Below are 22,646 nucleotides of genomic sequence, written 5' to 3' on the forward strand. Positions count from 1 at the left end.
TCGTAGATACGTTACACCGCCGCATGTTTTCATCGCAAGTGCCTGATTCACAAAGCACTTGTGATGAAGACTACGCCGGCGGCCTCCGGCGCAAGGCGGGCCAATTCAAATGAGCGTGTGCCATTTAAATTAGGCGCGCTCCCGCGCCGGACCTACTGCGCATGCTCAGTTTCGCAATTCCCGTCATGCTTTGCGCGCGTGACGTCATTTTTCCGAACGGCGCCGCGCGTAGCGTACTTCTGTATTCCCGGACGTGTTACGCAAACGACGTTAAGTTTTAAATTTTGGCGCGGGAACGACGGCCATACTTTAGACAGCAATACAATTGCTGACTAAAGTTAGGGCACCCAAAACGACGACTAGACTAGCGGTGACGTAGCGAACGCGAAAATCCGTCGTGGATCGCCGTAACTCCTAATTTGCATACCTGACGCTGGTTTACGACGCAAACTCCCCCCAGCAGCGGCCGCGGTACTACATCCTAAGATCCGACAGTGTAAAACAATTACACCTGTCGGATCTTATGGATATCTATGCGTAACTGATTCTATGAATCAGTCGCATAGATAGAAACAGAGATACGACGGCGTATCAGGAGATACGCCATCGTATCCCTTTTGTGAATCTGGCCCCTAGACACAAAAGATGCACTCAAGCATATAGCATACAGTATAGTATATACATATACGCATTCATGCAAACCCCTCATTTCCACCTTCTGGACACACATTCAATTCTTCATTATTATGTTTTCAAAGTAATGAAAAAAAATATGCTGCGATTAGCGAACATTTTGCCTATTTATTTTCTTGGCGTGACGCCAGATTACTTCTCTACCTTTTATTTTCAATCTGTTTAAAGACTGTTTTGCCTGTAAAGAAATGCACTGAAAAAACAAATCTTAAAAAAAAAAAAAAACATACATGTTTATGTAAGATAAGACCATAACAAAATGCTAAACACATGTTAATCTTCAATCTCACCAGGAAATAGTAGGGCTTTTACCTGTCAATAAAGCTTAAACCTTTATCGAATTCGAATTAATTTGGATACAACTCAAATCTGCATTTTTTGTCTAATTAATGAGAAGGTATGTAGAATAATTTAGGCGATAAACGTGACAAAAATGGCATTCTAGTAGAACATTCTATAACCAATTAAGAAAAAAATAAAAATAAAAACATTCCCATTCATAAACTATTTTCCATTGATTGATTCTTTCCTCTGCTGCTCAGGATAAAGCATCCTGTGGTGTATCCTTAGTTCAGCAATAATTGCTGACCTGTACAATACACAAAATAGATGATGGCCATATTGGAAGAAATTTTAAGAAAACCTCTGGCAAGGAATGCAATCAAGGCCATCATCTAGCTGACCACACAGTCCATTACTAGATCAAGCTTTGAAAATTAACAATGGAACTCATAAATAAATAAACGCCTAATACAAACCAGTAACCGGTGAACATGCTGCCTTAACTCGTTGGGTTTCGGATTTGCTCGTTTATCTAAACTGACCTGTCAAAGTGTTAGGCCGCGTACACACAATCGGTCCAAACCGATGAAAGCGGACCGAAGTCCAGTTTCATCGGCCCAAACCGACCGAGTGTACGGCCCATCGGACTTTTGTCCTTCAGACCAAAGTTTTAAAACTTGCTTTAAAATCGAACCGATGGACGGCTGACCATCGGTCAAAACCGATGGTTAGTGCACAAAAGCATCGGTTCAAAACCCGCGCATGCTCAGAATCAAGTCAACGCATGCTTGGAAGCATTGAACTTCTTTTTTTTCAGCACGTCGTGTGTTTTACTTCACCACATTCTGACCCGATTGGTTTTTGAACTGATGGTGTGTACGCACATCAGACCATCAGTCTGCTTCAGCGGTCGGACCATTCTCATCGGATGGACCGGTCGTGTGTACGCGGCCTTAAAGGAAAAGTCTAAGGCCTCGTACACGCGATAGGTTAACCAGAGGACAACGGTCTGAAGGACCGTTTTCATCAGTCAAAACCAATCGTGTGTGGGCCCCATAGGTTATTTAACCATAGGTTAAAAAAGCCAACTTGCTTTAAAATGAACCTATGGATTCCTAACTGATAGGTCAAAACCGATCGTTAGTAGGCACAACCATCGGTTAAAAATCCACGCATGCTCAGAATCAAGTCGACGCATGCTTGGAAGCATTGAACTTCGTTTTTTTCAGCACGTCGTTGTGTTTTACGTCACCGCGTTCTGACACGATCGGTTATTTAATGGTGTGTAGGCGTGACGGACCATCAGACAGCTTCATTGGTTAACCTATGACAACGGTCCTTCAGACCGTTGTCCTCTGGTTAACCTATCGTGTGTACGAGGCTTTAAGGCCCGTACACACGATCGGACCTGTTTTAGTGGACAATCCGACCATGTGTACGCTCCATCAAACAAAGTTTTTCGCTTTTTCATCTGACAAATGTTCGCTGTGTGAACAGACAAACTTTCCAGCAACAAATGTCCTACGTCGGCTAATCCGATCGTGTGTGTACACAAGTCCATCGGTCTAAAGTCCAAAGTACAATCACACATGCTCAGAACCAATGCTAAAGATCAGACAATAGCAGAAGTTGCCCAAAGGGTGGCGGTAAAGAGCAAAAAAAACATGTAGTACGTCTATTACATGACTACGTTCTTGTTTGTGCCCCCCCCACCTTTGGCCATTGATTTTTATGGGAAAACTCGCTTTGATATGCGAGTGCTTTGTATTACAAGCATTCTCCTGGAACGGATTATGCTTGTAATCATAGGCGTGAGCAGCCTATTGCATTGGGGTGTGCACCTCAAAGCTCCAACACATATGCGTGTGTGACATATTTTTCCAGCCTCTTCCCCACTATCCATCCTGAAACAATGGGGGGAGGGAGGAGCAAGGGGGACCCGGGCAGCAGAAAGAAGATGAAAATGGACAGGAGGGGTAGCGGCGGTGGCATATATTGGAACCGATCCCCTGTATTTTGCTCCTGTGGCAGCTGAATGGCAGGGAGAGGAGGAGAAGCCTACTTTTAGCTGCTGCAGGAAGAAAATACAGATCGGTTCCACTAAATTCCACCTCCGCTGCCTACCTGTCCAGATTCTGGGGTCGGCATGGAAGGATCGCAGTTTACCTGTCACCTGCCCATATTCGGCAGGTAGATCGCGATTGACAGGTTGCCAACCTCAGGATTAGGGTGTGCCAAGGCACACTCTTTGCACACGCCTATGCTCGTAATCCAAGGTTCAACTGTACGTTGGTTGCCTTTCTGTCACGCTAATGCTTTATTGTTAATCCCATGCATCATACGTAGGTAGATCAGGCTCGTACCCGTTTCAGGTCAGGGTACGGAAGTAAATGGACTGGCAGGACAACGTGGCCTCTAGCATTTAAAAAAAAAAGACCCAGTAATTCTAGTCTATGTGCTCTCACATGATGGGATATTTACAACAAGGCGGAAAGAGAATCAATTTTATAAATAGTATTCATTGCCTAGCTTGGCCCATTATCGCTTGTATCGGCTCTTGAAGCATAAACTGTTTTTTTAAAGAGAATGGCCAAAAAACTCCCTTTAACCAAACTGGGGGGGGATGTTGAAGGATGGAATGACCCGTCTCTCTGAGCATTCTATATAGATAAATTTAGACAGCTGTGTCTACAATTACCCCGTGGCAACAAACAAAATGTGAGCATTTCCCAATGGACACAAGGGACGTGAAAAACGCCTGAACACGTACAAGGGTACGAGATAGCCAACATATATTATTAGCAGCATTGATTGCTTCATTGTTTGCCTTACAATTTACATTCTTTAAGAAAGGCGGGGGAGCTACCCTTTAAGGTCGCTTTCTCTTTATTACGCTTTACAGAGCTCTCCTATTCCTTCAATCTTACCTCTGCTTTTAGTCGCTTTTCCTAATGATAGAAATAATTACTATTACACCATTCCATCCATCTCCACAGACGCCTAACACACAGAGCTTATAATAGCCCAGTACACAGCGTCTACGGTAGTGATTTTTTTTTTTTTTTAATAGCAACTAGAATGGAGTATAAAAAAAATTGCAATATCTTCCAAGCACACAGTCTCAGAAACTGGGTCAGCATACATAAATATGCAAAGGTTAACTATAAGCTCTGCCTTGCCACCTTGTAAGCCTTACAAATGACAAGCCATGATAGTGCAAATGAAGCATAGCAAAGGAGAATGAAGAAAGATTAGGTTTTGGGTCGAAGAAAAAATAAAAAATATAAAACAGAAAATACTTTTAAATGGAAAATTCCACACTAAAAATAAACAGATAAAAATAGTACAGTAATACGACGGAACTCGTAGTATAATGAAATTATCTGTTTTGAGATAAGAAAAGCCAGCAGCCTAAACACGAAGAAAAGGATATTATGGATTCATTGCAGCAAGACTAACAGACCTTAGTACTGTGCATGCTCGGTTTTCATCTTCCCTAGCAATTCTTGGCCAAGTCAAGTCATTTTATAGTTGAGTACATGCAGGAATTTTAATGTGTGAATGTTACTTTAATCCTTGTATTTGGTGCTTAAATAGGCAGGGACACCATGCATTGGAAATCAATTGTACTGGGCTGTCTAATATGTTAGGTTAATATAGAGCACACACATGTCTCTTGAGGTTCCTGCTGAAATACAAAGTCCTGTGTCACCTCACTTGACATGTAGACTATAAGTAACAAAACTAAAACTGCCTTTACACATAAAATTTAAATTGCACCCCAGTCTTAGTCCGTAGGGTTCAATATTGAGTTGGCCCGCCCCTTGCAGCTATAACAGCTTCATTTCTTCTGGGAAGGCTGTCCACAAGGTTTACGAGTGTGTCTATGGGAATGTTTGACCATTCTTCCAGAAGCGCATTTGTGAGGACGAGAGGCCTGGTTCACAGTCTCTGCTCTAATTCATCCCAAAGTTGTTCAATCGGGTTACATAGTTAGTCAGGTTAAAAAAAGACACAAGTTCATCCAGTTCAACCATAAAAAAAAAAAAAATATGATATCATACAATCCCATATACCCAATTCTATAGCCACAGTTGATCCAGAGAAAGGCAAAAAAAAAACAGCATAGCATGATCCAATTTGCTCCAGCAGGGGGAAAAAATTCCTTCTTGTTCCCCCGAGATTTTCCTGGATCAACTCCACCTATAAATGTTAGTACCCAGCTATATTATGTACATTTAGGAAAGAATCCAGGCCTTTCTTAAAGCAAGTTCCTGAGCTGGCCAGAACCACCACTGGAGGAAGTCTATTCCACATTTTCACAGCTCTTACTGTAAAGAAACCTTTCTGTATTTGGAGATGAAATCTCTTTTTATTTAGACGTACAGAGTGCCCCCTTGTCCTTTGTGTTGACCATAAAATGAATAACTCAACACCAAGTTCACTATATGGACCCCTTATATATGTATACATGTTGATTATATCCCCCCTTTACTGACCCTGTGCAGGTCAGTAAAGTTTCTCCACCCCAAACGTGCTCATCCATGTCTTTATGGACCTTGATTTGTGCAATGGTCCAAATCTTTTGCTGGAAAGAGGGATTATGATGTAGGGTTGTTTTTTAGGGGTTGGACTTGACCCCTTAGTTCCAGTTAAGGGAACTCTTAACGCGACAGCACACCAAGACATTTTGGATAATGTCATGGTTCCAACTTGGGGATGGCCCCTTCCTCTTCAAACATGACTACCCACCGGTGCACGAAACAAGGTCCATTAAGACATGGATGAGTGAATTTGGGGTAGAGGAACCTGACCTCAGTCCTGACCTCAACCCAATAGAACACCTCTGGTATGAATTAGAGCAGAGACTGCGAGCCAGGCCTTCTTGTCCAACATCAGTGCCTGACCTTACAAATGCGCTTGTGGAAGAATGGTCAAACATTCACATAGACACACTTCTAAACCTTGTGGAAGCCTTCCCAGAAGAGTTGAAGCTGTTGTAACTACAAAGGGTGGGCCAACTCAATATTGTACCCTACAGACTAAGACTGAGATGCCATTAAAGTTCACATGAATGTAAAGGCAGGCATCCCAATACTCTTGGTTATATAGTGTATATGAGAATATCTTTTAGTTTCCAAAATACATTTCTAGCAGACAGCATTGCCTAGTTCTTGACCTCCAACTCAACAGCACAGCTTGTCCATGAAACCCCAACCTGCTGATTGGACATTGAAGGAACAGGAGAAAACTAATAAGGGAAACCCTCTGCCCTGTCTGTTCCTCCTTCTTTCAGCATGGTAATACATTGCAGCATAACCCAAGTGGAGCTACCTCTGACCATCTGATGTACAGAGGTTTACGAGAGCCTAGAAGCAAAACAAAGCCTGACACTAGCTGCTTTAAAAAATAATGTTTTTTTTATGTTTACTTAACTTATTTTTTTTAATATCTGCCTGCAGTTCAACTTTAAACAGTAGCCAACTTACATTATGCAATAACCACAGGAATCAGTTAGCGCTTCTATTTAAGCTTCACCACCTGATGCTAAATAGCCATTGTTTTCAAATGTTCCTGGAATATTTGAAATTGTTTCTTGCATTAGACTGTGCAGTTTTAAAGTCCATCTCTTTGCAGCAGGTATTTGCATGCTTTCATATACAAACTATAATTAAATGGTTTAATGGATGGGCAAGGCTTCATCTGGTATAATGGGGATGGTTACAGTTAAAGAGACCAAAGCTCACCAAAATCTAAGCACCATGGAGTAATTTAGGTAAGGTAGGAGTTATGGAAAAGCAAAATTAGAATTGTTTCTTATTGCAACCAAACAATAAACACTAAAGGGAACAGTAAAATAAAATATTTTACATCACTTTTCCCTTCTGCAGTTCCTCCAAAACAACAATATTGAGATATATGACAGCCACTTTCAACCAGGGTTCCATGGATCTCTAGGGTTCCTCCAGAGGATGCTAGAAGTTCCCTGAGCTTATGATGGTGCCTGTATAGTTCCAGGGGCAACACTACTTGAGTCAGCAGCATGACAACGATGATCTCTTAAGGTTGTCTATAAAGCCTAGTACACACTGCTATTTTTTTTGTTCAACCCAGCAGGCTGAACGAAAAAAAACTGACAGCTCAGGTTGAAGCTGATTACCCCTGCTGTTCTATTGTGTTCTGACAGGGGGACAGCCCCCCTGGCTGAACACTCCAGTTAGCAGACGTTTTTCGGTCATGCCCTTTCAACAGAAGTTGGGAGAGCGGCCGGCTTCTGTTGGACCGGCTGCAGTACGCACGAGTTGAATGTCAGACGGTTTCTTTGGAACCGGCTGATGCCGCCCGGCATTCAGCCCATGTGTTCGGGACTTAACAGTGGTCTTATGACCACCACTGATAGGGGAACATTCTTCTCACTAGCCACCTCTACCAGAGGTTGTTAGGGGTTCCCTGAGCTTTGGCTAATGGACCACCCATCTAATTATTCAAGAACCATTTCTACTTGGGAGAGTCAGCAGTAGGACACCGATTATCTTTACCTGTCTGTAATAGTGGTATTATGACCACCATGGAAATAAGACATTACCTCTCCCTGACTACCTCCATAAGAGGTTACTAGGGCATAATTTGAAAAAGAAGGAAAAGGATTGGACTATGGCAGTGCTTAATCATATAATGCCATAACGATGGAAGAAACAAACACAGTAAATAAAAATTACAAAAAGTTTATATTTAATTATACACAATTTGTTTAAAAGAGAGTGATTAATCACTAAAGGTCATTCAATGTGGAGTATTTCCAAGTAGTGGTTGCATTAAAGGTTCGCTGTGAGTTGAGTGATCATACGTTATCCCGACATTCCAAATTTTGTATAATTAAAAATAAACTTTTTGTAATCTTTATTTACTGTGTTTGAGTCTTGAGTCTTCCATTGTTATGGCGTTATATGATTAATCACCGCCGTAGTCCCATCCTTTTCCTTCCTTTTCAAATTATAAATTTTCGGGATGAGGTGCGTTTAATTTGGTGTCTACCCTTAGTCAGACAAACAACCATAAGAGTTACTAGACTATCTTTGAGCTTTGGCACATTGACCTCCCATCTGATAGTTCCATGACCAACCCTACTTGGTAGAGTCAGCAGCATGACACAGATATTCTCTTTACCTGCCTGTAAGGGTGCCATTGTGACCATCACTAAAAGTATTCTTCCCACTGATCACCTCAACCAGAGGTTGTTAGGGGTTCCTTGAGCTTTGGCTAATGGACCTCCCATCTGATTATTCCAGGACCAACTCTACTTGGTAGAGTCAGCAGCAAGACACAGATTATCTTCACCCGTCTGTAACGGCCACCATGGAAGGCATTCCTCTCACTGACAACCTCCATAAGAAGTTACAAGGGTATCTTTGAGCTTTGGCTCATTGACCTCCCATCTGATGATTCCAGGACCAAACCTACTTGGTATAGTTAGTAGCATGATACAGATGATATCTGTAAGGGTGCCATTTTGACCATCACTGAAAGAGTATTCTTCCCTGTGACCACCAATGTAAGGGGCATTCTTCCAACTGGCTACCAAAGTAAGGGACACCCCCCCCCCCCCCCCCAATGAATTGGCTTTTGCATGAATTCCCTGAGATCCGAAAAACGTAGAGAACCCCATGCACTCCAAAGGACTCACAGGTCAAAAGGGAACTTTTGCTTCTATTATATAGAGATAAACTAAACACCAATTTTAACCAAGCAAAAGCCAGCAAACGTCCCTACTGCAAATGGAAACCTTTCATGGAAAATACCCTATCTCAAGAGGAACTCAACAAACTTATTTTTCATATATACGGGACTCCCTGCATGACTTTGGGGCAAGAGGTTATATCCGACAACTGACTCATAATTTACTATGAATTCGAATTCCTTCAACCAATACAGCATTCCCTTCCTCTGGTCACATCCATTAATGTCCCAACAATGTACACCCTTCTTGATAGTAACCAGCTCATACCTTAATGTGAATCACTGTTACAGTGTCCCCCAATAACAAAGTTGTGTAACCCCCCCTCCCTCTTTCCCTACTACCCCCTTCTTTTTTTCTACATTCCCACCCCCTTAAAAAAATAAAAACGTAGAGAAAAGCTAAAAATACACTATTATAATGAGCTTTTGAAAAACACCAAAAAGTGAATATCATTAAAAACACATGCATGGATTTTGTCTACTCTTCTACTGTCTAACAAAAATAGCTGAGTTGATGATATTTCTTGGTGGCGTGCTTGGGAATACATTTTTGGGATAAAATATCATGGTTTCATCAATAAGATTGGACAGCAAATCGGATAAACAAACTGAATAAGGAAAATGCAATTATAAAGCTTTGTACTGTAGTACAAGTAAGATCCCTTAACAAGCCACTTTCCAGTACAAGCCTTCGTCTGCAGCTATACACACAAGCATGAAGAATGTGCCTATGACCTTTACAAAAAAAGTGCACAAAGCAGAATCAGTAATTATCAAATGCCAACTCTAGCTCCAACTTTTAGAATAAAATACTGAATTAGATGTTGCTAAAGTTAGTAGGAACAGAATCATGCAATAGCTCCTATTCAGAATAGTGACTTTTTGTTCATTCTCACAGGCCTCTGGGTAACATTGTGCAATAGAAACTGCAGCCATTCAAATGTCAGCAGCTAAGAGGGTAAAAGGCCAATAAAATCTGAAGTACAAGCTTGCATGGAAAGTTACCGAAGCATTTGGAAAACCAAATGAAACCAATCTGTACTATATACAAATGCATATCCTTAAAAATGTACTTTAGACTAAAGCAACCATTTTGTATATCGAATAGTCTTAATGTGGATATTCAGTCTGTCTGCTTGTTAGACTTTAATGATGTTTCCAAGAAACAAGCCAAAGCATGCATCATGCCTCATTGGTTGGAAACTGGCCTGCACAACTGATGATGTAAAGAGTATACAGTGAAACCTCGGATTGTGAGCATCATTTGTTCCAGAAACATGCTTGTAATCCAAAGCACTTGTATATCAAAGCAAATGTCCCCATAGAAAATAATGGAAACTCAAATGATTTGTTCCACAACCATTTATTCATTAAGTCCTTCAGTTTGTAGTCCATATAAAAAGATTATAAACATTTGACCAGGTTGTGTAACCATAAAATGTCCATCCACAAATGGAAGCCTCCACAAGGGGATTAGAAACAAAATCCAGCAGGAGCTATTGAGTATAAAAGAGAAGAGAGGCGCCTCTAAGTGTAGCAATAAGTTGCTAAATGTTTAACCTTCATTTAATGTAATCATATTGCTACACTTAGAGGCACCATGCATTAACACACTGCACATGTAGATGGGCCCCTAGACTAGGGCTACACATGCAATTAAATATTTTGCTACTGAGAGTTGTAACTGTTCCCTAGTAGTCATTTAATTTGCAGTGCCAATAAACAGTTAGATTTCTCAGCAGTAAAAAGATGACATCACCAGTGTAGCTGTAGCCTTACTGTTAATTGGGTTCCTATGTCTTCAACATTGAACAATTCTAAAATAAAGTTATGTCCAGGGTGTGTTTGCTCCTCCTCCTGTTGTGGGAGCAAGCGGGCACAGACACAGCACAGACGCTAAAGAAAGAGTCACAGAGATCCTAAAGTTGGTTGGGCAAAGACAGCTATTTTTTGCTTCTAGGCCATTTGTATATTAGTGGCCCTCCAAAAACAGAGATGAAAGTAATTCTACAATATATTCAGGTGCCTAAACTTTAGGAGAGTTTTACATTAGAAGTTGTTTTTCAATTGTAAAGTCGTTGGCCGTCCTGCCTTGTCACTTCTCATTATCGGTTGGCATGCTTTTGTGTGCCATGACCTCTTCAGGCAACTGCCTCCAAAATTGAATTACTGAGCATGTGATGTCTAGGTGAACAGTGGGTGACTTATGATATCACTGCGTAGTGGAAAAAGACATAGCGAGCAATACTAGAGGTAATTCAATTCATATAGCTCTGCCTTTTTAAAAGGGTAATCTTAAATAAAGAGAAAATATTGAGATGGAACCGTTCTCTAAAATACAGAGTTAGCCAGAGACAGCTTGCCTGGGTCCAAAGCTTGATATCTCCAAAGATTTTAAGTACAGTAAGATCATACATGAACAATCATGAGAGAGAGAGTGAGATACATGAAAACAGAGAGAGAGAGAGATAGTAAAGGAGAAAGAGACAGAGGAGAGAAAGAAGGGGGAAGACAGAGGTGGGGAGGACAGATAAAGAGAGATAGAGAGAGAATGAGAGTAAAGGAGAAAGAGACAGAGGAGAGAAAGAAGGGAGAAGATGGAGGTGGGGAGGACAGATAAAGAGAGAGAGAGAGAGAGAGAGAGAGAGAGAGAGAGAGAGAATCAAATGGAGACAGAAAAGGGGGAGATATACAGAGGAAATAGAAAAAGAGAGAGCGAGAGAGAGAGATGGAGACAGACAGAAAGAGTAAAGGAGAAAGGGGCAGCGGGAGAGAGAAGGGAGAAGATAGAGGTAGGGAGAGGGACAGAGAAAGAGAGAGCAAGGGCGAGAAAGAGATGGAGACAGAGAAAGAGATATACAGAGAGACAGAAAAAGAGATAGAGAAAAAAAGATGGAGAGAAAAGGAGATGGAGAGCAAGAAAGAAAGAAAGAAAGAAAGAAAGAAAGAAAGAAAGAAAGAAAGAAAGAAAGAAAGAAAGAGTAAGAGGGGAGATGAGGGGAGAGAGAGAAGGGGGGTGCAGAGTTCGCGTGGAGAGGGAGAGTGACAGAGAGATGGAGATGGAGAGAGAGATAGAGACAGACAGAAAGAGATATACAGAGAGACAGAGAAAGAGATAGGGAAAAAAAAGAAGGAGAGAGACAGAGAGAGAGAGAGATACAGAGAGACAGTGAGAGAGGGGAGAAGAGCAGAAAGAAAGAGTAAGAGAAGAGATGAGGGGAGAGAGAGAGAAGTTCAGAGTTTGGAGAGAGGGAGAGGGAGAAAGAGTGAGAGGTGGGACAGAGAGAAGGAGAAAGAGAGAGAGAGAGAGAGAGAGAGAGAGAGAGAGAGAGAGAGAGAGAGAGAGAGAGAGAGAGAGAGAATGAAAATCTGCTAAGCAATAATAAATATGAGAAAGAAAGAAAGAAAGAAAGAAAGAAAGAAAGAAAGAAAGAAAGAAAGAAAGAAAGAAAGAAAGAAAGAAAGAGAGGAAGGAAGGAATGAAAAAGAAAGAAAGAAAGAAAGAAAGAAAGAAAGAAAGAAAGAAAGAAAGAAAGAAAGAAAGAAAGAAAGAAAGAAAGAAAGAAAGGAAGAAAGAAAGGAAGAAAGAAAGATATGGATAGAAGGGGGGGAGGAAGAATAAGTGGATGATAGATAGATAGATAGATAGATAGATAGATAGATAGATAGATAGATAGATAGATAGATAGATAGATATGAGTGAGTTTGGAGTATGTTTAGGAAAGATGTTCCAAAATAATATAAATTACTTTGAAACATTCCATGCAGATATAACACAAGAAGCAAACAATGTATCATACCACTAAATAAATAGATTAACAAGTAAACAGACAGTAACAGAAGAGAAAAGAAAGAAAGAAGGAAAGAAAGAAAGAAAGAAAGAAAGAAAGAAAGAAAGAAAGAAAGAAAGAAAGAAAGAAAGAAAGAAAGAAAGAAAGAAAGAAAGAAAGAAAGAGCATGGAAGATAGATAGATAGATAGATAGATAGATAGATAGATAGATAGATAGATAGATAGATAGATAGATAGATAGATAGATAGATAGATAGATAGATAGATAGATAGAAGTTTGAGGGTTTGGAGTATGTTTAAGGAAAGTTGTTTCACAATAAATATAAATGACTTTGATACATTCCATGCAGATATAATACATTGTATCAGACCACTTAATGGAATGGAAAGTAAAGCTGTTTTGACCTAGTTTTCAACTATATAAATTTGATTTTCAGCACAGATGTTTCTAGAAACAATTGAAAGTCCTTCAGACTCCTGAGAGCAAGCTCTTTCTGCACAGAATATAAATCTGCTTTTCCAGTGTATTGCCCCGCTGGGAACCTGCATCAAGTTTGAAGGTAAAACTGTAAAACCATGATAGTCCTACACCTGCATTGATAGTGCAAAGTCTTTTATTTTTCAGAAGTAGGGTTAGAGGCCTGATGTGATAGGGCCGAATCATTAATACAGATGGAGTAATGTAATGAGGCAAAGAGCAGCATGTAAAGTGCAATAACCCATAGCAACCAATCAGCAATGACCTATGACTGTTCAGTCTGCCCTAATGATGGCAGCCTACATGCAGTTTATAAGGGTTACAGCACATCATCGTTACTCTTTGTCTTATTAATACAAGCTCATAAAAAAAACAGCATAGTGGAATGAAAAAAAAAAGATGACATCATTGTATTTGATTTTTCTAACTGGAAAACCCAGATTTACTGTGCTGATCAAGGCAAGGTTTTTTTTTTTGTTTTTGTTTTTTAAATAGAGCAATGATAACGATCTGTGTTAAAAACAAATGCCTTTAGCCCATGACAGCAATAGATACCTCATTTTAAAATGAGTCAAGAACAATATAAAAGTGATATAACACTATAGAATCCGATCATTCACAAATAAGGTGAACATAATATTCCATCACCATGTTGTTATTTATTCTGTACTTTAGCCATAGTTAGCAGATTCACCATTCAGTCGGTTACCTTTAATTACTGTATTGCCTTATGCTCACCCTTGTGTTGCCAGCTTTAATGCTCAGAAATCAATTGTCATTTGGGGGATTACACTATTGAGGCGATTGAAGCCAAACCACACAAATCTGCCTGATAATCATGAAAAAGAAAAAAAGATCTCTTTAAAAGGAGTGAACAAAGAACAGCCATGCAATGTTTCATTGCACAGAACCAAATGTTACCCTTCATCAGTTTGGAGGAATGGGGAGGCTGATTGGTTACCATAGGCTACTGCACTTTGCTTCTTACTGTCTCCTCTCCAATTCTACCCTTCCTTTATGTGCCAACACTATAACACAACTCTTCATTCCAGCTTGTATATTATACTCTGCAGTTTGACTCTATTGTGCCTGTATATGCTAATGCCTTTGTGTATTTTGGACTATGCATTACTGTATCCCATCTGTGCTTGGCTTCCACTGCAGCAATGAATGAAGCTGGAACAATAGGGGGAAATAAGAGAGTAGTTGGAGGGTCAGTGATAGGAAACAAAATAACATTTGGCAGCCCTGCTAAAGAAAGCTCTGGTCACAAGTGCCCAACTGCCCAGGGAGTAAAGCCATTGAGCAATACATTCATTGCACAGTGTAACCCTATCTACACCACCAAGAGCTCCACATCCAGCTACCCCAGCAGTGCAGAGATCCCTTGCTGAGCAATTACCGGCAAATACAGAATGCGCTCAGTAAGTTCCATTCCTTGCACTGTGTATCCTTTTATTTGCAAATCAGTTCACTTTCTTTATGAGCTAATCTCAGCCTATGCCTGGTTGTGCCTTATCCCCATCAAGGTAATAAAAAGCACAACAGCAATGATCATTAACCTGTTCACAACCAGGTGGATGCATCCAAGCTACTGTAGCCAAAAAAAAAAAAAGAGCATATACAGTGGCAGTTCTAGTGTATCATTAACCTGTTAATAACTAGGAGCAAGCCATTACACTATAGCCAAAAAGAAAAGCAAAGCAGCAGTGGCAGTTGTAGTGCATCATTAACCTGTTCACAACCATGTACAACCTCCAAGCTGGCCAAAAAAAGAAAGCACAGTAGCAATGTAGTGTGACATTAACCTGGCAAAACCAGGCAAAACCTCCAAGCTGGACAAGAAAAGGAGAGCATATACAGTGGCAGGGGTAGTGCATCATTAACCTGTTAATGACTAGGTGAAAGCTTTCAAGCTAGCCCCCCCCCCAATAAATAAAAAACTACAAATAAAAGAAAGGCATTTACAGTGGCAGGGGTAGTGCATCATTAACCTGTTCACAACCAGGCACAACCTCCAAGCTGGACAAGAAAAGGAGAGCATTTACAGTGGCAGGGGTAGTGCATCATTAACCTGTTAATGACTAGGACTAGGTGAAAGCTTTCAAGCTAGCCCACCCCCCCCCCAAATAAATAAATACTAATTTAAAAAAAGCATTTACAGTGGCAGGTGTAGTGCATCATTAACCTGTTAATGACTAGGTGAAAGCTTTCAAGCTACCCCCCCCCCCCAAATTAATAAATAAATACAAATAAAAGAAAAGCATTTACAGTGGCAGGGGTAGTGCCTCATTAACCTGTTCACAACCAGGTACAACCTCCAAGCTGGACAAGAAAAGGAGAGCATTTACAGTGGCAGGGGTAGTGCATCATTAACCTGTTAATGACTAGGACTAGGTGAAAGCTTTCAAGCTAGCCCACCCCCCCCCAAATAAATAAATACTAATTTAAAAAAAGCATTTACAGTGGCAGGTGTAGTGCATCATTAACCTGTTAATGACGAGGTGAAAGCTTTCAAGCTACCCCCCCCCCCAAATTAATAAATAAATACAAATAAAAGAAAAGCATTTACAGTGGCAGGGGTAGTGCCTCATTAACCTGTTCACAACCAGGTACAACCTCCAAGCTGGACAAGAAAAGGAGAGCATTTACCGTGGCAGGGGTAGTGCATCATTAACCCGTTAAAAACGATGTGCAAGCCTTCAAGCTAGCCTAAAATAAAAAAGCAAAGCATTTACAGTGGCAGTTGTAGTGCATCATTTTGTTCACAACCAGGTAAAACATCCAAGCTGGCCGAAAAAGGAATGCACAGTAGCAATGTAGTGTGACATTAACCTGTTCACAACCAGGCGAAACCTCCAAGCTGGACAAGAAAAGGGGAGAATTTACAGTGGCAGGAGTAGTGTATCATTAACCCGTTAATAACTATGTGCAAGTCTTCAAGCTAGCCGGAAAAAATATATATTTACAGTGGCAGTTGTAGTGCATCATTAACCTGTTCATAACCAGGAGAAACCTCCAAGCTGGCCAAAAAAAAGGAAGCACAATAGCAGTTGTAGTGTATCATTAACCTGTTCACAACCAGGCAAACCCTCCAAGCTGGACAAGAAAATTGGATAATTTACACTGGCAGGAGTAGTGTATCATTAACCCGTTAATAACTATGTTCAAGTCTTCGAGCTAGCAGAAAAAAAAATATTTACAGTGGCAGTTGTAGTGTATCATTAACCTGTTCACAACCAGGTGAAACCTCCAAGCTGGCCAAAAAGTATCATTAACCTGTTAATAAAGGTGCCAACCTTCACACTAGCCAAACAAGCAAAGCATTTGCAGCGGCAGTTGTAGTGCATCATTAACCCATTCACAACCAGGTGAAACCTCCAAGCTGGCCAGAAAAGAAGAGCATTTACAGTGGCAGTTGTAGTGCATCATTAACCTGTTCATAACCAGGTTGAAGACATTCAAGCAAGCCAAAACAGCAAAAGCATCTACGGTGGTAGTTGTAGTGTATTAGTAACCAGTTCACTACCAGTACCAGGTGCAAGCCTCCAAGCTAGCCAAACAAAAGCAAAGCATTTACAGTGGCAGTTGTAGTGCATCATTAACCTGTTCACAACCAGGTAAACCCCTCTAAGCTGGCCAAAAAAGTGGAGCATTTACAGTGGCAGTTATATGTCTCTTTAACCTGTTAACATAGGTGCAAACCTTCACGCTAGCATTTACAGTGGGAGTTGTAGTGCATAATTAACCTCTTCACAACCAGTTAAAACCCTCTATTCTGGCCAAAAATGGGGAGTATTTACAGTGGCAGTTGTAGTGTATACCTGTTTATATAGGTGCAAACCTTTACGTTAGCCAAAAAAAGCATTTACAGTGGCAGTTTTAGTGCCTCATTAACCTGTTCACATCCAGGAGGAAGACTCCAAGCCAGCCAAAAAAAGAAAAGCATCTACAGTGGTATTTATAGTGTATTATTAACCTGTTCACAACCAGGTGCAAGCCTTCAAGCTAACCAAAAAAAAGGGGGAGCATTTGTACAGTGGCAGTTGTAATGCATCATTAACCTGTTCACAACCAAGTACAAGACTGCAAGCTAGCCAAAAAGAAGAGCATTTGCAGTGACCGTTGTAAGGCATTATTAACCTGTTCACAACCAGGGAGCTTCCAAGCTAGCCCAAAAAAAGAAGAGCATATACAGTGACAGTTGTAAGGCATTATTAACCTGTTCCCAACAGGGAGCCTCCAAGCTAACCCCAAAGAGAAGAGCATATACAGTGACAGTTGTAAGGCATTGTTAACCTGTTCCCAACAGGGAGCCTCCAAGCTAACCCCAAAAAGAAGAGCATCTACGGTGACAGTTTTAATGCATTTTAAGCAGGCACCAAGTGAAAGAAAATCAAGAAGACCCACCGTTTCCTCCCCTTAAGGATGCCGGTGACCTGTAGATTGCAATGGGCGCTGAGACATGCTTTGCTCCATGGAAGTGGTGAATATGATGAGATCCCAGATTAGATGCCCCCCAGGTCAATCCGATGAGCCCGCTGAGGGTAAGGGGCAGTATCCACATGGCCAGGCGGGGGCCGGTGCCAGCAGGGCCCGGGTCACAGCATAAGTTCCAATAAGGCAATTGCCGCTGCTGCCCGTGCCGCTGCATGGAGGCAGTCAGAGAGGCAACCCCCCCTCCCCAGGACAAACTTTTTTTATGCCCCCCCAAATCCTCCACCGAACCTTTGTTTCCAATTCACAGCTCCATGCCAGCACCACAGGGGTCTTTGCCCCCCCACCCCAAACCCCTTTTTTGGATGAAGAAGTCTCCACCACGTTCTCCTTTTGGATGTCTTCCTCCTTCCTTGGCAATGGATGAAGAAGTCTCCTCTTGCCCTCCTTTTACTTAATTCTCCCCTTCAGTTTTCTGGTCCCATAACAGCAATCTCCAGCCAAACACATAAGGAAAAAAAATAAAATAAATAACAACAACAAAAAACAAGAGCTGTGGGAACAGATCTCTTCCCTGGCTCGATCCTCTTCAGGATCAGAAGAGGTGACAAGTTGAGGAGCAGCTTTCAATTACCGATCCATACTTTGCAAAACTAGAAGCCTTAAAGGGATTTCCTTTAGATGCATCGCAGCCATAATAATCCACAAGGATATCCACAGTTAGAAGAAGAAAAAAAAGAAAAAAAAAACAAAGAAAAAAAGCCACTTCCTACAAGCTTGCTGAGGAATAGAAATTGATGTGCTCTCCTAAATTCTGCATTGAGTGGAGCTACTCCAAACAGAGCAGACTCAAACCACAGCTACTCCATCATCAGCCATCCCCTCTCTCTTCCCCCCCACCTCTCCACCACCATCATCACCACCACCACCATGCCATCAGAGTGGTCTGACTATTAACAGTAATAGCAGAGGATGTTTTTCCAGAGGATAGTGCACCCTTATGAAAGAATCAGCCAACAAGAATATGCTTCCGATCTCAAGCCCTATGCAAATCTGCAGTCTCCAAACAGCAAATCACTGAAGCTTTGGATGCAATGCAGAGGAAGAGCCTATGTGAACGAGGGAGGCAGAGTTAAAAAAAAAAGGATGTGCAAAAAAAAAAAATCCTCTTTTCTGATTTCCTCTGCTGGTATTACACACCTAGAAGAAAGGGGGGGGGGGGGAAGCATGTGCTGCTCAATTTTCAGGAGCTCATTGCTTCTTCTTTTTTTTGCATGCAGCCAGACGTAGCATTTATTCCCCTTGCTATGGCTATAGATCAAATGTTCCAAGATCTCCAGAATAAAAAGAAAGAGAAAACTTATACACATCTCCTTAACCCCTTGCAAGCCGAGCCGCATCATCACACATGGCTGGAGCTTTCATTTTTATTAATCAATGTGCTGTTGCGCCGCCTTGCGCTCCAGCAGGGTTACATGTTGTCGGTATGGGCTGGAGAAACTTGTTTGGGCATTGCAATACACGAGACGACTGAACCTACCCTGGGGGAGAAGGGTAAGGGGGGGTTGCTGCTCCGGGATTCGCTGTAATCACAACGGGATCTTTAGCAAATCGACGTGATTTTCGTGTTTCTCTGCTTGTGCAATCATTGCATTCATGGGAGCTGAATGCAATGACACTGGAGGGAGAGTCGGGACAGACGCTGGAGGGAGAGTCGGGACCGACACTGGAGGGAGAGACACTGGAGGGAGAGTCGGGACAGACACTGGAGGGAGAGTCGGGACCGACACTGGAGGGAGAGACACTGGAGGGAGAGTCGGGACAGACACTGGAGGGAGAGTCGGGACAGACACTGGAGGGAGAGACACTGGAGGGAGAGTCGGGACAGACACTGGAGGGAGAGTCGGGACAGACACTGGAGGGAGAGTCGGGACAGACACTGGAGGGAGAGTCGGGACAGACACTGGAGGGAGAGTCGGGACAGACACTGGAGGGAGAGACACTGGAGGGAGAGTCGGGACAGACACTGGAGGGAGAGTCGGGACAGACACTGGAGAGAGAGTCGGGACCGACACTGGAGGGAGAGTCGGGACAGACACTGGAGGGAGAGTCGGGACAGACACTGGAGGGAGAGTCGGGACAGACACTGGAGAATCGGGACAGACACTGGAGGGAGAGTCGGGACAGACACTGGAGGGAGAGTCGGGACAGACACTGGAGGGAGAGTCGGGACAGACACTGGAGGGAGAGTCGGGACAGACACTGGAGGGAGAGTCGGAACGGTTAGTGGAGAGTCGCTGTCCGGAGCGGTGGTGCTGAACTGGTTAAGCTCGGGGCTGGGCGCTACAAAGCTGCGCTGTCGGGGCTGATCGCAGCCAATGATTCCTGTACTGAGGTGACGATTGATCCTCACATTCGCTCTTCTGGCCAGAATAATGAGTAATTTTTAGGCATATGGGGCACATCAGAGGCATGCACTCCAGTCTGATCATCACAGTGACACAAGGAGGATCAGATAAAGCACAAAGTACACTGACACACACACAGCCACATCATTTGCTAATCAGTATTCAAAAATCGCTGTGAGTGCTGTAGCTTGTTGTATTATTATTGTTGTTGTATTCTTTTTTTTTTGTCATACAGGACAAGGAGATTTAAAGTGACTCTAAACTACGTTAAATAAAATAAAAATAAAAATCTTTGTATGTATTATTGACTTAAAGTGGTTGTATACTTGGAAGTTTTTTTTTTTCACCCTGCAAAGTAAAGTCATAATGTGCTTATATGCATTGCTTGTGTAAATGTCACTGGCAGGTTAGGGGTTAACACTTGGGGGGGGGGCGACCAAGGGGTTAAAGTGGATGTAAACCCAAAAAATGATTTTTTTTTTATGTCACAATGTAGAGAATAAGAGTTCCTATCATCTGTGCCCAGTCTTGCCACACAGAGTTAATCCAGCTCTGAGCAATCCTCTTTTTATTGTTCAGTGAAAATTAACAGACTTCCAGATAAAAACCTGTCTGAATAAAAAATCCTTTCCATCCCCTTGCTTAGAGTGACAGGGTTTTTACATATCTCGTGCACTAGCTTGGACACATGCACATTCCTGGATGTTTATCATAATATGGGGGGTGATCCACAGTTCATTGTGAGAGGTAATGTATGTCACTCGAAGCAAGGGGGCGGAAAGGACTTTTTATTTAGACAGGTTTTTATCTGGAAGTCTGTTAATTTTCACAGAACAATAAAATAGGATTGATCAGAGCTGGAATAACTCTGTGTGGCAAGACTGGGCACAGATGATAGGAAATCTTATTCTCTACATTGTGACATAAAAAAAAAAAAAAATTGGGGGGGTTTACATCCACTTTAAGTGTGTCCTCGGGAGGTGTTTCCAACTGTGGGGAGGGGGACCAGGGGCGGACTGACAACTCATGGGGCCCCCAGGCAAAAGATTATGGGGCCACACAGTATACACACAATATACTGTAGGTGCCGCCAATTTTGTGTCAATCTCGCCTCTGCTAGCGGCGAGATTGCCCACCCACGATCCCCATCACAGGAGCCAGCGCCGAGTTATGTCGCTCCTCTTACTCGCCGCCCCCAATGGATTCCTATGGATGCGGGGCATCTCGTGGGGGCAGCGAGCGCGAGAAGCACAGCCTCCAGCGGCAATGACAAAAGCTCCCAGGAGACATTGCGGCATCGAAAAAGTGACGGAATATCCGTGACATAAAGGATTACCAAGGTTCGCCTGCCCCTGACAGTGACTTGAGCTGGGCATCGCCGCTTAGTGAAGGATTAGCTCGGGCGGCTCGGCTGCTCTAGTCCTGCAAAGGGAACTGAGTTCCTGCTGTGAAAAAAGTGCAGGAACTCCGTTCCCACACGTTCCCGCAGGACTTGAGCCCTGCTAGCGGGGCGCTTTTAACCCCCTCTAGCGGCCGTGGGATTAAAATCTTGTGTGTTGCAGCGATTCAGAAGAGCTTTTCAGCCGCTTTGAAAGTGCTGCTCATTCATTGCAATGGGCAGGGGCATTTTGGGAGCGCCGTATACAGCTTCCCAAGCTGCCCCAAAGATGCTCCCTGCGGGACTTTTTGTAACGTCCCGCAAGCGCACCGCCCCAGTGTGAAAGCACTCAGGCTTTTTACATTCAGGCAACATGGGAGGCAGTTTTCAGGCTCTTTACAGCCGCTATTTCTAGCGCTAAAACACCTGAAAACTGCCTCAGCGTGAAAGGGGTTTTAAAGCGGTTGTATACTGCTGGAATTTAGTTTTTTTTTACCCTGCAAGGTAAAGTCATAATATGCTAGTATGCATCACATACTAGCACATTATGTTAATGCAGTTGCAAACTCCGCTTTGTGATTTTTACCTACAGGTAAGCCTATAATAATGCTCACCTGTAGATTAAATGAATATCTCCTAAACCTGCACCATTTAGGAGCTACTCACCCTACATGCAGCCGCTGACATTAGCTGCGCATGCGCTCTAAAGGTACAGCATATCATGCCGGACCTTCAGAGCTTCTTACCAGAATCCAGGGCTCCTACACGCATATACAGGAGTGACATCAATGTGGCTCCAGCCACTCACAGCACCGCAAACCCAGAAGAAAGGCCAGGGGAATATGTCAGCCCTCTCAGCGGGCCCCTGCAGGAAGGGCTTCGTTTTTTCTGCACACTGAAGGTGTTTTTTCCTGCATGTAAAGAATGCACGCAATAATGTCGGGATCCGCTCAGCTGCTGGTTCAGCCTCTCAGTGCGCTGTTGAGAGACTGAGCCCTTCACCCCCGCCCCCTCCACAGCCCGGAGCTTCAGTGAGCACTGGAGGGGCAGAGCACAGTGCTGTTCACTAACAGTCACCGCTCTGTGCTTAGAGCGGACCGGAGAACTGAGCGATCAGCGGTCTTTAAACATTCTGGGCCAGATACAGAGAGAGAGTACGCCGGCGTATCTACATATACGCCGGCGTACTTTCAAATTTCCCGCGTCGTATCTTTAGTTTGAATCCTCAAACCAAGATACGATGGCACCTGGGTTCGATCCGACAGGCGTACGGCTTCGTACGCCTTTCGGATCGTAGATGCAATACTTCGGCGTCCGCTGGGTGGAGTTCGCGTCGTTTTCCGCGTCGGGTATGCAAATTAGCTTTTTCCGACGATCCACGAACGTACGCGCTGCCATCGCATTCTCTTACGTCGTCTCTAGTCGGCTTTTTCCGGCGTATA

The 22,646-nt window shown here is 42.7% G+C and overlaps 1 protein-coding gene across 25 annotated transcripts in view; it reads right to left on the reverse strand.

Moving 5' to 3' along the window:
- NRXN1 (neurexin 1) overlaps positions 1-22,646 on the reverse strand; it is a 1,744,826-nt gene that overhangs the window by 513,163 nt on the left and 1,209,017 nt on the right. Inside the window, exon 1 of one of the 25 annotated variants that reach the window (XM_040351624.1) lies at positions 17,392-18,548. The exons of 21 other annotated variants lie outside the window; for them this stretch is intronic. In XM_040351624.1, coding sequence (XP_040207558.1) covers positions 17,392-17,635 — 244 coding nt within the window. In that variant the 5' untranslated portion in view covers positions 17,636-18,548. Of the gene's footprint in view, positions 1-17,391; positions 18,549-22,646 lie in introns of those variants that run through there. 3 more of the 25 variants (XM_040351625.1, XM_040351622.1, XM_040351623.1) reach the window with 3 other exon arrangements.

The sequence above is a fragment of the Rana temporaria genome, chromosome 4 (assembly GCF_905171775.1).
Source record: "Rana temporaria chromosome 4, aRanTem1.1, whole genome shotgun sequence".
In the NCBI taxonomy this organism is placed as follows: domain Eukaryota; kingdom Metazoa; phylum Chordata; class Amphibia; order Anura; family Ranidae; genus Rana; species Rana temporaria.